This window comes from Trachurus trachurus (assembly GCF_905171665.1).
Source record: "Trachurus trachurus genome assembly, chromosome: 21".
Classification (NCBI taxonomy): domain Eukaryota; kingdom Metazoa; phylum Chordata; class Actinopteri; order Carangiformes; family Carangidae; genus Trachurus; species Trachurus trachurus.
The window spans coordinates 34,678,269-34,691,892 of record NC_139899.1 but is presented as its reverse complement, the minus strand read 5'-3'; the positions used below and the strand labels follow the sequence as shown (position 1 = coordinate 34,691,892).

At 41.0% G+C, this 13,624-nt stretch overlaps 1 protein-coding gene across 1 annotated transcript in view; it reads right to left on the bottom strand.

Annotated features, from left to right (window-relative positions):
• Nucleotides 1-13,624, bottom strand: part of ttn.2 (titin, tandem duplicate 2) — a 254,218-nt gene that overhangs the window by 214,846 nt on the left and 25,748 nt on the right. Inside the window, exons 19-34 of the mRNA XM_083996112.1 lie at nt 13,060-13,202; nt 12,810-12,958; nt 12,074-12,301; nt 11,133-11,374; nt 10,364-10,596; nt 10,111-10,275; nt 9,837-10,005; nt 7,831-9,527; nt 7,128-7,409; nt 6,765-7,031; nt 5,632-5,904; nt 4,831-5,094; nt 4,133-4,393; nt 2,802-3,062; nt 1,989-2,252; nt 299-559 (exon numbers count right to left, since the gene is read on the bottom strand). Coding sequence (XP_083852238.1) covers nt 299-559; nt 1,989-2,252; nt 2,802-3,062; nt 4,133-4,393; nt 4,831-5,094; nt 5,632-5,904; nt 6,765-7,031; nt 7,128-7,409; nt 7,831-9,527; nt 9,837-10,005; nt 10,111-10,275; nt 10,364-10,596; nt 11,133-11,374; nt 12,074-12,301; nt 12,810-12,958; nt 13,060-13,202 — 5,159 coding nt within the window. The remainder of the gene's footprint in view (nt 1-298; nt 560-1,988; nt 2,253-2,801; nt 3,063-4,132; nt 4,394-4,830; nt 5,095-5,631; nt 5,905-6,764; nt 7,032-7,127; nt 7,410-7,830; nt 9,528-9,836; nt 10,006-10,110; nt 10,276-10,363; nt 10,597-11,132; nt 11,375-12,073; nt 12,302-12,809; nt 12,959-13,059; nt 13,203-13,624) is intronic.

Here is a 13,624-nt window from a genome sequence, read left to right as displayed (position 1 = left end):
TGAGGGGGTCATTTTTTAAAATGTAAAGCCTGCTGATGTCATCAACGTCTGTGAAAGAAACTACCCATTCATTTGCATCGTAGTGGAGGAGACCAGAGAGTTCTGCTCTGGTTATTTGTTCCACCATTTCAATCATTTCTTTTTAGATGTTAATCTAAAATGTGAAGAATGTGAAGTCTGAAAAAACATTTGTTCAATTTTGAGTAATTTGGGGTATTTTTATTGGGGGGGACAATTCATGTTTTTCCCCCGGGATCTGCACCCATGGTGTAATGGTTCCTATCAAAGTGTTACGTACCCTCCACCGTCAGCACGGCGCTGCACTGCAGGTGTCCCACCACGGCCGTGTACTCTCCGGCCTTGCTGCTGTCCACGTTCTGCAGGATCAGCTTGTGGGCTTTCCTCTCGGACAGAATCTTACACTTCTCGCTCGACTTCAGCTCCACGCCTTTGAACATCCACTTGACGGGGATGTTGTCGTGTGACAGGCTCATCTCGAAGGAGGCGGTGCTGTCCAACAGTGAGGTCACATCCTTTATCTTCTTCACAATCTTGATTGCTGAGAAAGAAAGAAAGAAGCAGAAAATAAGCTTTAAAATGATACCCTAGTCAAAGTCATACATTTGATGGTTTTCGAAATGTGGCCATTTGAATTACGATCTCCTACTCTCTTATTTCGTTCTAAAACCTGAGAAAATAGCAGTTAAAGTTTTTGCCAGTGACTCTGGCATCTGTTCCTGTACCACGTGATTACATGCACCCTATACGGTCCCTTGCTGTCATAGAGGCACCATTCAATGACCCTCGGAAAGCAGAGAATCTCACAGTTCAGATGCTTTTTACAGCTCGTTTCTATCATAAATGGTTCAGAAGTTGTCATGTTTTGTTGATGTTTTGTAAAACATGTGCAAGCGTTGTGTCTTTGCTACGTTCTGTTAGCATCGATGCTACGTTCGGTTTAGCATCGATGCTACGCTCTGTTAGCGTCGATGCTACTCAGTTTAGCATCTGTTTCTGTACCTGTCCCTTCTTGTCATAGAGGCACCATTCAATGACCGTCGGAAAGCGGAGAATCCCGCGATCCAGATGCAGTTTACAGCTCGTCTCTATCATGAACGGTTCAGAAGATATTTCATGTTTTTGCATCGATGCAACGCTCATCTTCAGAGTTGCAAGTCAACTTTAATCATCATTTCTGTGCCTTTTCTCAATTATCTGGACTGTGAAACTTTGGGAGACTATTTTTGAATGTCATTGCTCTGAAATTAGGGTAAACATTTTTTTTTGATTTTCTATGGGTTTTCCACGTCATCAGCTGATGATCTAAAAATAGAACGTTGCGACATCCGACTCATTTTGATAGAACGGGTCACAAATGATGATCCAAGACTAGGGATGTCACGATTATAGATTTTCTTTGTACGATTATATCGTATATTATATTGTCAGATAAATAATCACAGTGTCACGATTATTATGCATTAGCCTAATTAATTTCACAACATATGAATGAGTAAAATCAAACACAGTCAAAATATAATTACATTACAAATCTTTACGCTAAATATTTTAAGTATCTACTATTCATATGTAACCATTTATTAATCCTCCAGGGGAAGAGTTTTAAATATTCAAATCATTGTCATCTACACCAAATGTTTACGTTTATTTTAATTGTTTGTTTTTTATCACAAATGAGGCGCTAACATTTAAATTTCTACCATGTTACGTAAATTGACCAGTATTTCTTACATTTACCTTAACTTTTGTGCACATCTGCTTCTGTGTTTCCAAAATAATCTTTTTTGGAAAGTGACGGTATTTAAGAATCTTTACGATTAATTAATTGTGGCGTTTAATACCGCGATTAATTGTGAAAACAAGTACCGTAATTGTGACATCCCTATCCAAGACAAACATTAATGCATATAAAACAGGCAGTAGAATAAAAAGCTTTTGAACTTAAACCATGCACCAGTTGTACTCACTCTCTACGTTCAGTCTGGCATTGGCAGACAGCTTCCCCAGCTTGAAGGAGTAAACCGACTCGTCCTGTGTGTTGCAGTCCTTCACCTTCAGGGTGTGCACCATGCCTTCTGACGTGATCTCGTACTTGTCGCTGTTCTGCAGCTCCACTCCGTTCTTGATCCATTGGGATCCTTTCACGTTGGGGTGAGTGAGCTCCAGAGAAAACACCGCCTCCTGGGTTTCTGTCACAGTCTGGTTCCTCAGAGTTTTCTTGATCTTCACCGCTACAAAAAGTAAACAAAGAACTCAGTCTGTAAACACCGACAACATTCTGTCTGATAACATGACGTACACTGCAAAAACTCAAAACCTTTCCAAGTATATTTGTCTTATTTCTTGTCAGAATGTCTAATTTCTAGTCAAAACTAATCTCTTTCCACTTTAAATAAGACTCATCACCTAAAATTAACTTGTTTTTAGATAATTTTCACTTGTTTTTAGATAATTTTCACTTGTTTCAAACTAATTTTCACTTGAAATAAGTAGAAAAATCTGCCAATGAAAGCAAGTTTTTTATACTTGTAATAAAAAAGAAAAACTTGCTCCACTGTCAGATTTTTCTACTTATTTCAAGTGGAAAATTAGCTTGAAAAAATTAAAAAGTGTCTAAAAACAAGCTACTTTTAAAAATGTGATGAGTCTTATTTTATGTATAATTAGATTTATTTTGACTAGAAATGACATTTTGACTAGAAATAAGACAAATATTCTTGGTAAGATTTAGATTTTTTGCAGTTTAGGACATAGAACGTGGAGTAAACTGGAGAACTTACACTCCACTCTGAGGTTGGCAGTAGTCTTGGAGTTGGCCACCTGGTAGGTGTACTCTCCGACATCCTGCGGTCTGGTGATGACGATGATGAGACGTCTGACGGCTCCTTTCACCTCGCTCACCACGTTCTCACCGAAGTCAACAGCCTGACCTTCCTTCAGCCACTTTCCCTCGGCATTGGCGTTGGCAACTTGACACTCCAGCTCGGCCGTCTGGGACTCGGCCACGGTGACGTCCTGTAGAGGCCGTGTGATGGCTCCACCTGGTGGCAGCACAAGGAAACGTAAGGTTTTATGACATATGCAGACATCCAGAGTCACTCTCCTCCCTTTGTTCAGCAGCAGTTTTGTTCTGCACTGCAAAAACTCTTATTTCTTGTGAAAATGTCTCATTTCTAGTCAAAACTAATCTCTTTCCACTTAAAATAAGACTCATCACCTAAAAATTTACTTGTTTTTAGATCATTTTCACTTGAAATAAGTAGAAAAATCTGCCAGTGAAAGCAAGTTTTTTGTGCTTGTAATAAGAAAGAAAAACTTACTCCACTGTCAGATTTTTCTACTTATTTCAAGTGAAAATCTGCTTGAAAAAAGTAAAAAAAAGTGTCTGAAAACAAGCTACTTTTTAAATGTGATGAGTCTTATTTTAAGTATAATGAGATTTATTTTGATTAGAAATGACATTTTGACTAGAAATAAGGCAAATATTCTTGGTAAGATATTGCATTTTTGCAGTGTAGAACTTCAGACCTTAAAAATAATGTTTAAAGCAAAGAACAGATCATTACCAGAACATTTACAAAACTTGTTCAAACTGGAGGAAGGGGACAACAGACAGACTGAAGCTTGATTTTAAACATACATCTGCAAGGCTAAGCTTAAAACAAATGTGTATTTCTGTTGCAGGTGTAAAATTATGGCATTCACAAAGCAAGGAAAAGTTGTACAAGTATGTCTACGTTTAAGAAAATGTTTAAAAAAGAAAAGATAAGCGTCTACAAAAAAGAAGGCGAAAGAGAAAAAGATAGATAGACGAGTGGTGTTTTGTTTGTTTTCTTGTTACAATTATGTTTCATCATCTTTAACATTTTGAAATAGGGTATAATATTGGTGTTGAAGTAAGCCAATGTAATTATAACAACAGAGAGGGGCAGGTACTATAAGTTTTCTTCATCCTGCTCCTTTTCATTCATGGTGACAATGTGTACATTATGTAATTTTGTGCAACCTTGTGAAGAATGTATACCATGAATGGAATAAACCAAAAAATGAAAATGAAATGAAACTGAACATCACTGAGCACAAAGCTAAAAGCTTTTAGTGGTTGACATACCGGAGACAGTGAGGTTGGCGCTGGAAGTCTTCTCTCCAGCGTGGAACATGTACTGGCCCTCCTCGTCCTTCATGGTGTCGATGATGGTCAGGGAGTGAGCCTTGCCCTTGGACTCCATCTTGTGTTTGGGTCCAGGTTTGAGCTGGTGGGTCTTGAAGGTCCAGACGGGGTCGATGCCAGGGTGAGAAACTTCAACATTAAAGGTGACGTTCTGGGACTCGGAGCACACTTTGTCCTCCATGTGCTTCACAATGTGCACCTCTGTAACGACAAAGTTACAGAGGTTAGAACAAGAAACTGGAAGTTGATCAAGAGCGACAGAAGGCTGAAGCTGGTCTTACAACAACAAAAACAATTTTATTTATATAGCAAATTTCATGCGACAAGCGCAAACTCAATGTGCTTTCACAAAAACAAAACAAAGCACAACATTACATAGCTTTTAAAATACGTATAAAAAAACAATAAGAAGAAAATATTGCAAATCAAAAACAATTTAAAAACTAAAAAACTTGTATGGATAGAGGGAAATATTGCAAATTAAAAAAACAAACAAAAAAAAAACAATTAAAAACAAAAAGCTTGTGAAAAAAGAAATGTTTTTAGTCTGCTTTTAAAAGAAGATACTGTTGTAGCAGACCTGAGTTCGTGAGGTAGGGAATTCCAAAGAGTAGGACCATAATGACTAAATGTCTTACCTTCAACAGTTAGGTTGCAGCTGCTGTCGACCTTGCCGACGACCAGTTTGTAGTGACCGCCGTCTGAGGCGTAGGTCCTGTTGAAGACCAGACGCTGCTTGGATCCTTTGGCCACCATCTGGATCCGGTCACTGGGCGCCAGCAGCTTGTCATTGTGATACCACTTGACTGAGCTGATGTCCTGAGCGGAGATCTTGGCCTCCAGAACGGCCTTGGTGCCCTCAATGGAGGATACATCCTTCAGTGGCACCAAAATGTCAATAGCTGTGGGAAAAATACATGAAAACGATGAGATGATCGGGGATGTTGAAGGTATTCTGATGACGATTACAGTTTGGTCACTGCAAAAACTCATAGTCTTTCCAAGAATATTTGTCTTATTTCTTGTCAACATGTCTCATTTCTAGTCAAAACTAATCTCTTTCCACTTTAAATAAGACTCATCACCTAAAAATTAACTTGTTTTCAGATCATTTTCACTTGTTTCAAACTAATTTTCACTTGAAATAAGTAGAAAAATCTGCCAGTGAAAGCAAGTTTTTTGTGCTTGTAATAAGAAAGAAAAACTTGCTCCACTATCAGATTTTTCTACTTATTTCAAATGAAAATAGACTTGAAATAAGTAAAAAGTGTCTAAAAACAAGTTACTTTTTATGTATAACTATGTATGTATATGTATAAATATACATATTTTAGGTATAATTTGATTTGTTTTGACTAGAAATAAGACAAATATTCTTGGTAAGATTTAGAGTTTTTGCAGTGGTGTCACTTAGATCTGACACCGATGCCGACTCTTACTTTGAACGTGGAGTTTGCCTGAGGTGGAAATGTCTTGGGCGGGAACCACGAAGGAGTAGGACGCGGCGTCGTCTCTGGTGACGTTCTCCACCAGCAGCTTGTGAACCAGTTTGTCGATGACGATGTGGACACGGTCGGAGGCGGAGATGGCCTGGCCGTTCTTCATCCAGGTTCCTTCAACGTTCTCCTGGGAGAACCTCACCTCCAGCTGAGCGATGTCGCCCTCACAGACCGTCATGTCGGTCAGAGGAAGCATCAGCGTTACGGGGCGCACTAAAGGCAGAGGAACATTGTTATGATCACTTTTTTTTTTCCAAGCATGTGTTTATTACTTTTGTTTGCAATTTACAGTAAATCAAACAGGACATTCTTACAAGCATGAAAGAAAGCAAACTTTTTCTCCCTATTCTCCCTCCCTTCCCTTCTTCCCCTCACTAAATAATTAAATAATTAAAAAACATTAAAACTATAAAAATAAGATGAAAATAAAGCAAAAAGGATGGAATAATAATAATAAATAAGTAAATAAATAAATAAAAGTAGACAAATACTGATAATAATACTGAATTTCAAGGGTGTTTCTCAGGACATTATATCACACAATCTACTCCCTCAGAGCCTCCTCCTGCTGAAGCAAATTACCAACATCAACATCATGTCTTAAAAAACGTATAAAAGGTCTCCAGATGTCATCAAAAACATGATGTTTCCGTTTAATAATGTACGTTATCTTTTCCAATGCCATGTTTGATGCCGTCTCTTTAATCCATCTTCCAATTCTGGGTGCATCAACGTTTTTCCAATTAAGGGAAATTATACGGTTAGCTTATAATATACACATATCTACTAATCTAGATTCTTTACTTTGTAAATATGGGATAGTTGGATATATGCCCAAGAGGAAAAGCTTAGGATCCAGTGGTAACTTCTTATTTAATATTTTATCGATCATGTTGTTATGATCACATTTACCACAAAGGCAAGGCAAGGCAAGGCAAGGCAATTTTATTTGTATAGCCCGTTTTTACAAACAGTTTGTCTCAAAGGGCTTTACATTGGCACAAAGGCAAAACACACCGAGGCCTCATTTAGAAGTCCAAGGGTAACTAAGGTAAGTAAACGAAGGTGCTTACATTTCATCTTCAGTGAGGCACTGGTCTTCAGATCTCCACAGACGAAGGTGTATTTCCCCTGGTCCTCTTTCTTGACGTCTTTGACAGACAGGGTGTGTCGTCCACGGCGGGAGGACATGACGTATTTACTGCTGGGAGAGAGTTCCTTGTCTCCAAAGAACCAGCTGCCCTCAGCATCCTCACGGGACAGCTCAACCTCAAACTCCCCAGCGTAGGTCTCTGGTACCTCGATGTTCTCCAAGTATTTGATGAGCTCCAGAGCAGCGCCTAGACACAGGACAACACCGAGAGCCGTTATCCATCAATCCACCAATTAGAACTATGTAATACAGTAGATAGGAAGAATCTAGGTGTAAAGATTACCTTCTACGTGAAGCCTTGCACTCGTCCTGATGCTCTCATCTTCTATAACCACACAGCTGTACTCGGCATCGTCCTTCATTTCAATCACCAGCACAGACAGGAAGTGGACCTTTCTGTCTGAGTGCATTCTGTATTTGTCTCCAGAAAAGATCTCTGTGTTGTTCTTGAGCCACTTGACTTTGACAAAGGGTTCATTGGTTTCACATTCAAAGGTGAAGATTGTGTCTTTCTCGTTGGCGCTGCCACCCTCCAACTCCTGGGTAAAGTTGACTGCTGCCTTGCCTGCAACAACAAAAAATATGGCATGAGACTTTGAAATAATTCAGGACAAAACAGAAAAAACAAAAATCTTCGCACATCTATTTCTAAGGCAGGTGCGTCGGAGGGTGAAAATTAAGTCCAAATTAGAAAAAGAAGAGTTCCCGCACACATGGCCAACTTGCAGAATTTATTGTATTGCAACGTTTGGGTGCTAGACCTTTTTCAAGCAAAAAATTAGCTTGAAAAACGTTTCGGTGCTAGACCTTTTTCAAGCAAAAATTTTGCTTGAAAAAGGTCCAGCACCGAAACGTTGCAATACAATAAATTCTGCAAGTTGGCCATGTGTGCGGGAACTCTTCTTTCTCTAAATAATTCAGGACAAAAGCAACGAGAACATCAGTGGACAAATAAATAGGTCTAAAAAGGTATAAAGTGACTGCACCTTGCACCAGCAGGAAGGCGTGGCTCGAGGCCTCTCCGGCAACATTCGTGGCTTTGACCATGATGCTGGCAGAATCCTCGACCGTGACGTCTCTGATCACCAGTTCACACACGTGGTCTTCAGGCCAGTACCAGTAGATACGGTCAGACTTCTCCAGCTCGACTCCATTCTTGAACCACTGGCACTCGGGTTCTGGTCTGCCCACAACTCTGAGTCGGAAACGGACCTCGTCCATCGGAGCAACGGTTTTGCTAGCGATGCGTTCTTGGATCTTGGGTGCTTCCATGCTCGGGGAGAGCTGGACTTTCTCCGGTTTGATCGTGGGGATGGTGAGTTTGCCCTGTTCTTCCAACTTCTTCCTCTCGGCCTCTTCTTTCTCTTTCATGCGATGAAGCAGCTCCTCCTTAGTCTTCTTCAGCAGATCCTCATAAGACTCGTCCTTCCTGCGAGACTTGAACTCCACAGCTGAGATGGATTCGTAGAAGCCTTCCTCTGTCCTACGCTTGAATTTGCTCTTCAGTTCATCCGACTCCTCTGAGGATTTCTCGTGAACGATTCTTTGCGTCTTACGAAGCGTGACGACTTCCCTGTCCTGTGCGGCCTCGGCGGCTCGGTCGACCTTAACGACATCGAATCCAACTCTGCCGGCCTCGTGTGCAACCTCTGCAGCCTTGGCCTCGGGGGCGCGACGCAGCACGGCTCTAAAGTCCTCTTTCTGTTGAATCTCCAGCTTCACGGTGTGCTCGGTGGTGCCCAAGGGATTGTCCGCAACCACCCTGACCTCACCTGCATCGTAGGACTTGACGTCGACAATCTCCAAGTAATAAATACCGTCATAACGAAGTCTGTATCTCTTGCTTTTGCGGATGAGCTGTCCGTTAAGGTACCAGTTCACCTTGGGAGCCGGATAGCCGGTCACTCTGCAGCGGAATCGTGCGACGCCGCCTTCGAGCACTCTGGCCGGCTCGGGAAGCAGGACAATGTCAGGTTTGGTCTTTTCACATTCATCATCAACGCTGACTCCTGCAGGTCCTCCCTCGTGAGCCAAGCGCTCCATCTCGTCGATCCTGTGCACTCCCTTCCTGCCTTCGGGAAGCTGCGATTCCTCAACAAGACCCTTCTCGTCCTTGACGATCAGCGTGGCCGAGGTCTGGTCGACTCCGAACTTGTTTGTGCATCTGCAGGTGATGACACCGCTGTCTCTAGCGTAAGCGACTTCGTAGTCGAGGCTGCAGTAGCCAAACTCATTGACCATGCGCAACCTGTTAGCAGCTTCCAGGGGTTTTCCATCATGCAACCACTCCACAACCATGGTGGGGTCACCGATAGGGGTCAGTCTGCACTCAAAGTGAGCTGGACCGAAGCGCTTCATTCTGATAGAGGTCAGCTTCTTCTTGAACAGAGGTTTCTGCTGCTTCTCTTTGTCGTACAAGTCGCCCTCCTCCCACTGCTCCTGGCCGTATCGCATATGGAGCGGCTCCAGCTCTGGAGCGGCAATCTCCTTGGCCTTGTAGGTTCCTTTGGGAATAATGAGCTTCCTCTCAGCTTGAGGGGCAGCAAAGTCCACCTCGACGTTGACTCTGCAACGAGTCGTGTCTCTACCAGCCTTGTTGATGGCTGTCGCTGTGTACCAGGCGCTGTCTGTGCCTGAGGCAGAAGGGATCTGGAATTTGGCTTCTCCTTTGTTACCGTCGATCCTGAAATAAGCATCCATTCAAATATATTGATCAAAACCATTAATTTTTCTATACAGTTTTACATTAATGCTGTTTGCAGCATTTGCGGTTAGAAAATAGTTCATACACTGCAAAAATTGTGACACTGAAAATGAGTTTGAAACAAGTGAAAATGATCTAAAAACAAGTTACTTTTTAGGTGATGAGTCTTATTTTAAGTGGAAAGAGATTAGTTTTGACTAGAAATTAGACATTTTGACAAGAAATAAGACAAATATTCTTGGAAAGATTTTGAGTTTTTGCAGTGTAACTAAGGTTTCGGGTACGTACTTGATGTGTGGGTGCTTCTGTGGGGTGATGATGTCACTGTTCTTCAGCCACACAATGTCAGGCAGGGGGTTTCCCATGGCTTTGACAGCCAGTTCAACCAGAGTGCCCTGCTTTACAGTGATGTTCCTCAGCTTCTCAACAAACTGAGGGCGTGCTACACTTTCTCGAGCTGTGGAGAGTAAAATACGATTTAAAAAAAAAAAGGATAAGAATAGCATTTAATAACAGATCAGAGAAGTCACTTGACTCAGTCTGAACTCTGCTCCAGACTTACCATCAACTGTAAGAGTTACAGAAATAGAGGTTCGTCCAGCTCTGTTCTGAGCAACAACTGTCCATTCTCCAGAGTCTTGAGGCATGGCTGGTACAATGATGAGGGACTGAACCCCATCCTCTTTAATCACTATCTTGTGGGTGTAGTCATTGACCACTTGTTGTCCTGGGCAGAGAATAAATGGTTTTACAAAGGGGCAGAAACAACAGATTAAAGGTCATTTCTGGAATATGTTGAGCCTTGTTCCTCTTACCATTATGGAACCAGTAGGTTTCAGGCATCGGTCTGCCGACAACCTTCAGGTCGAACCTGGCAGTTTGCCCCTCTGAGCATTTGATTGAGGAAGGCTTCATGACAAACACCGGTTTGTAGAGTCTTTCCAGCTGAGCCTCGTCTGTTTCTTCCAGCCGGCGGGCAGGAGAACGTCCAGGAGAACGGCTGGAGGATCGACCGGGTGAACGGCTCAGAGAACGAGGAGATGTGGACCTGAGGAGGGTGCAGAGAATCAGAATGAAGGTGATGATGATGCACTGCAAAAACTCTAAAACTTTCCAAGAATATTTGTCTTATTTCTTGTCAAAATGCGTCATTTCTAGTCAAAACTAATCTCTTTCCACTTAAAATAAGACTCATCACCTAAAAATGAACTTGTTTTTAAACAGTTTTCACTTGTTTAAAACTAATTTTCACTTGAAATAAGTAGAACAATCTGCCAGTGAAAGCAAGTTTTTTTGTGCTTGTAATAAGAAAGAAAAACAGTCAGATTTTTCTACTTATTTAAAGTGGAAAATGTGCTTGAAAAAATGTAAAAGTGTCTAAAAACAAGGTACTTTTTAAATGTGATGATACTTATTTTAAGTATATTTAGATTTATTTTGACTAGAAATGACATTTTGACTAGAAATAAGACAAATATTCTTGGCATGATTTTGAATTTTTGCAGTGTGGGAACTTTGGGCTCCTTTTTCTCACACGTTTTGGTGAATAATCCACACTAGCTGTTAATGAACATCAAGTCTTACCTGATTCTCTGCATCGCTGGCTGTGGTGTGTATCTCTGAGGTGTGACGACTCCAGACGGCTCCACATACAGCTTCCCAGAACTGACGGCATTTCCCTTCAGGTTACTGGCGAAGGCGGTGTAAACACCTTCATCCTCTGGCAGCACCACAGGCAGGCGAAGACTAGCTCGTCCATCCTGAAGAACCTCCATCTGGTAACGGCCGCCAGCTCTGATGCGCTGGCCGTCTTTGTACCAAGCGATCTGAGCATAACATGAAAACATAAATTCTCAACATCTCCAAAGTGGAAAGGAACTTTTAAATATAAAATTATAGTCCAGTCATTTTAGGCCAAAAAAGGGGTCAACGTTGAACAAATGACTGCAATTTTTCAAGATAGCCACATCCTTAGTAAAGCAGCATCTTGAAAAATTGCAGTCATCTTGAAATTTAAAGTGATTTCTTGTCGGTTGACCGATGGAGTCAACTCATTCCAATTTTCATGCTGGTACCACCACAGCACCTTTATATATACATGTGCCGTCAAAACGGTGGAATTTATGCAAATGTATGCAAATTTGCTCATGTAAACAAAGAATTTCAAAAAACTTCTTAATGTAAGTAATGAACTCAGTAATTTTCAAGGAGATATCTAAAGGTTACAAATTTTACCCTATTCACATGAGAAAAATAATGAATAGGCGTATTATGGGCTATATTTGGGTCTTTTTCTAAACTTTCCCCAAATGGGATTCTTCTGGGCTTTTTTTCCCTCACTCAGGACATGTTAAGGATACAAAACCAGTTGAGTTTGCTTCTGTTGCAATTTGTTCGACCTTTTTTCATTAAAATGACTGGATTATTATAGTCACATCTGATTATAGGAGATGTGTTAAGTCACTTGGAGTTCAGGCCAAAATCAACTAACTGGTATGGGCCCGTGAGCAGGAGAAACTCGGTACCTTGGGCAGTGGCGTTCCAGTCATCTTGCAGTGGAACGTGACGCCCATCCCGTCCATGATCCTGTAGTTTTTGACCGGCGTGTCAAACACCGGTTGCACGGCCTCGTCTTCTGCTGCAGTCACCATCAGCTCTCCGTCCTCTGTCACAAGCTCCCTGTAGGTAATCATCATGATACGGAGCTCAATCTCCTGGATGATCCTCTCTTCAAAGGCTGAAATTAGGAATTCCTGAAAAAAAAAAAAAAAAAAATTAATGTTTAATGTTTAATTTAAATCTGGCATTACTGACACTTGTTCACTGCAAAAACTCAAACTCTTACCAAGAACATTTGTCTTATTTCTAGTCGAAACAAATCTCATTATACTTAAAATAAGACTCATCACATTAGAAGTAGCTTGTTTTTAGACACTTTTTACTTCTTTCAAGCAGATTTTCACTTGAAATAAGTAGAAAAATCTGATTGTGGAGCAAGTTTTTCTTTCTTGTTACAAGCACAAAAACCTCTTTTTCACTGGCAGATTTTTCTACTTATTTCAAGTGAAAATTAGTTTGAAACAAGTGAAAATGATCTAAAAACAAGATCATTTTTAGGTGATGAATCTTATTTTGAGTGGAAAGAGATTAGTTTTGACTAGAAATTAGACATTTTGACAAGAAATAAGACAAATATTCTTGTAAAGATTTTGGGTTTTTGCAGTGTTCATTCCAAAACTGTGGATCTTTAGACAGAAGTACCGTTTCTGAGACAAAGCTCATGGGTGTCGTCACCCTCTTCTGTTCCATCTCATATTGGCTCACGATCACGGTCGGCTCCTGAACCACAGTCGTCGTCACTTCGGTTTTGTATGTCACATCATGCTGCTTCATATAAGCCTCATATTCCTCTGTAAAAAAAAACAGATGAAGAAACGCTGTGAGTCAATGGTCTAACAAAGACACATAAGCTTCATTCTGAAGTCTGGCATTGAAGACGAGGCTGCGCTACCTTCCTCCAGCAGGTTGGCGGAGGCCGAGGCTTCCCCGTGGGGGTTCTTGATAAAGACGGAGTACTCTCCGGCATCGTCAGCAAAGGTCATGGAGATCTCCAGTCTGCATTCTCCCGTCTCTTTCTTGTAGGCGACTTTGTATCTGATGGCAAATAGAAAACAATGGTTAAAATCTGTAAACAAGAGACCAAAGACAACACAGGTTGACGTTGTTCTTTGGTTGAACTTTTCTATCAAATCAATCACTTGATTAGTCATGGAAGTTAAAACTAATTTCAACAGAAAAAGGATGATATTTAATTTGGTTTTTTAGTGTTGTTTTTCTTTTGCATAGTTAATTAACTGCATCATGAGCACGTGAGAACATCACATATCACTGCAAAAAACTCAAAATCTTTCCAAGAATATTTGTCTCATTTCTAGTCCAAACTAATCTCTTTCCACTTAAAATTAACTTGTTTTTAGATCATTTTCACTTGTTTCAAACTAATTTTCACTTGAAATAAGTAGAAAAGGGGCGGTGCGTGGCGCAGTGGGTGGAGCGGCCGTCCCGTGTGGAGGCTG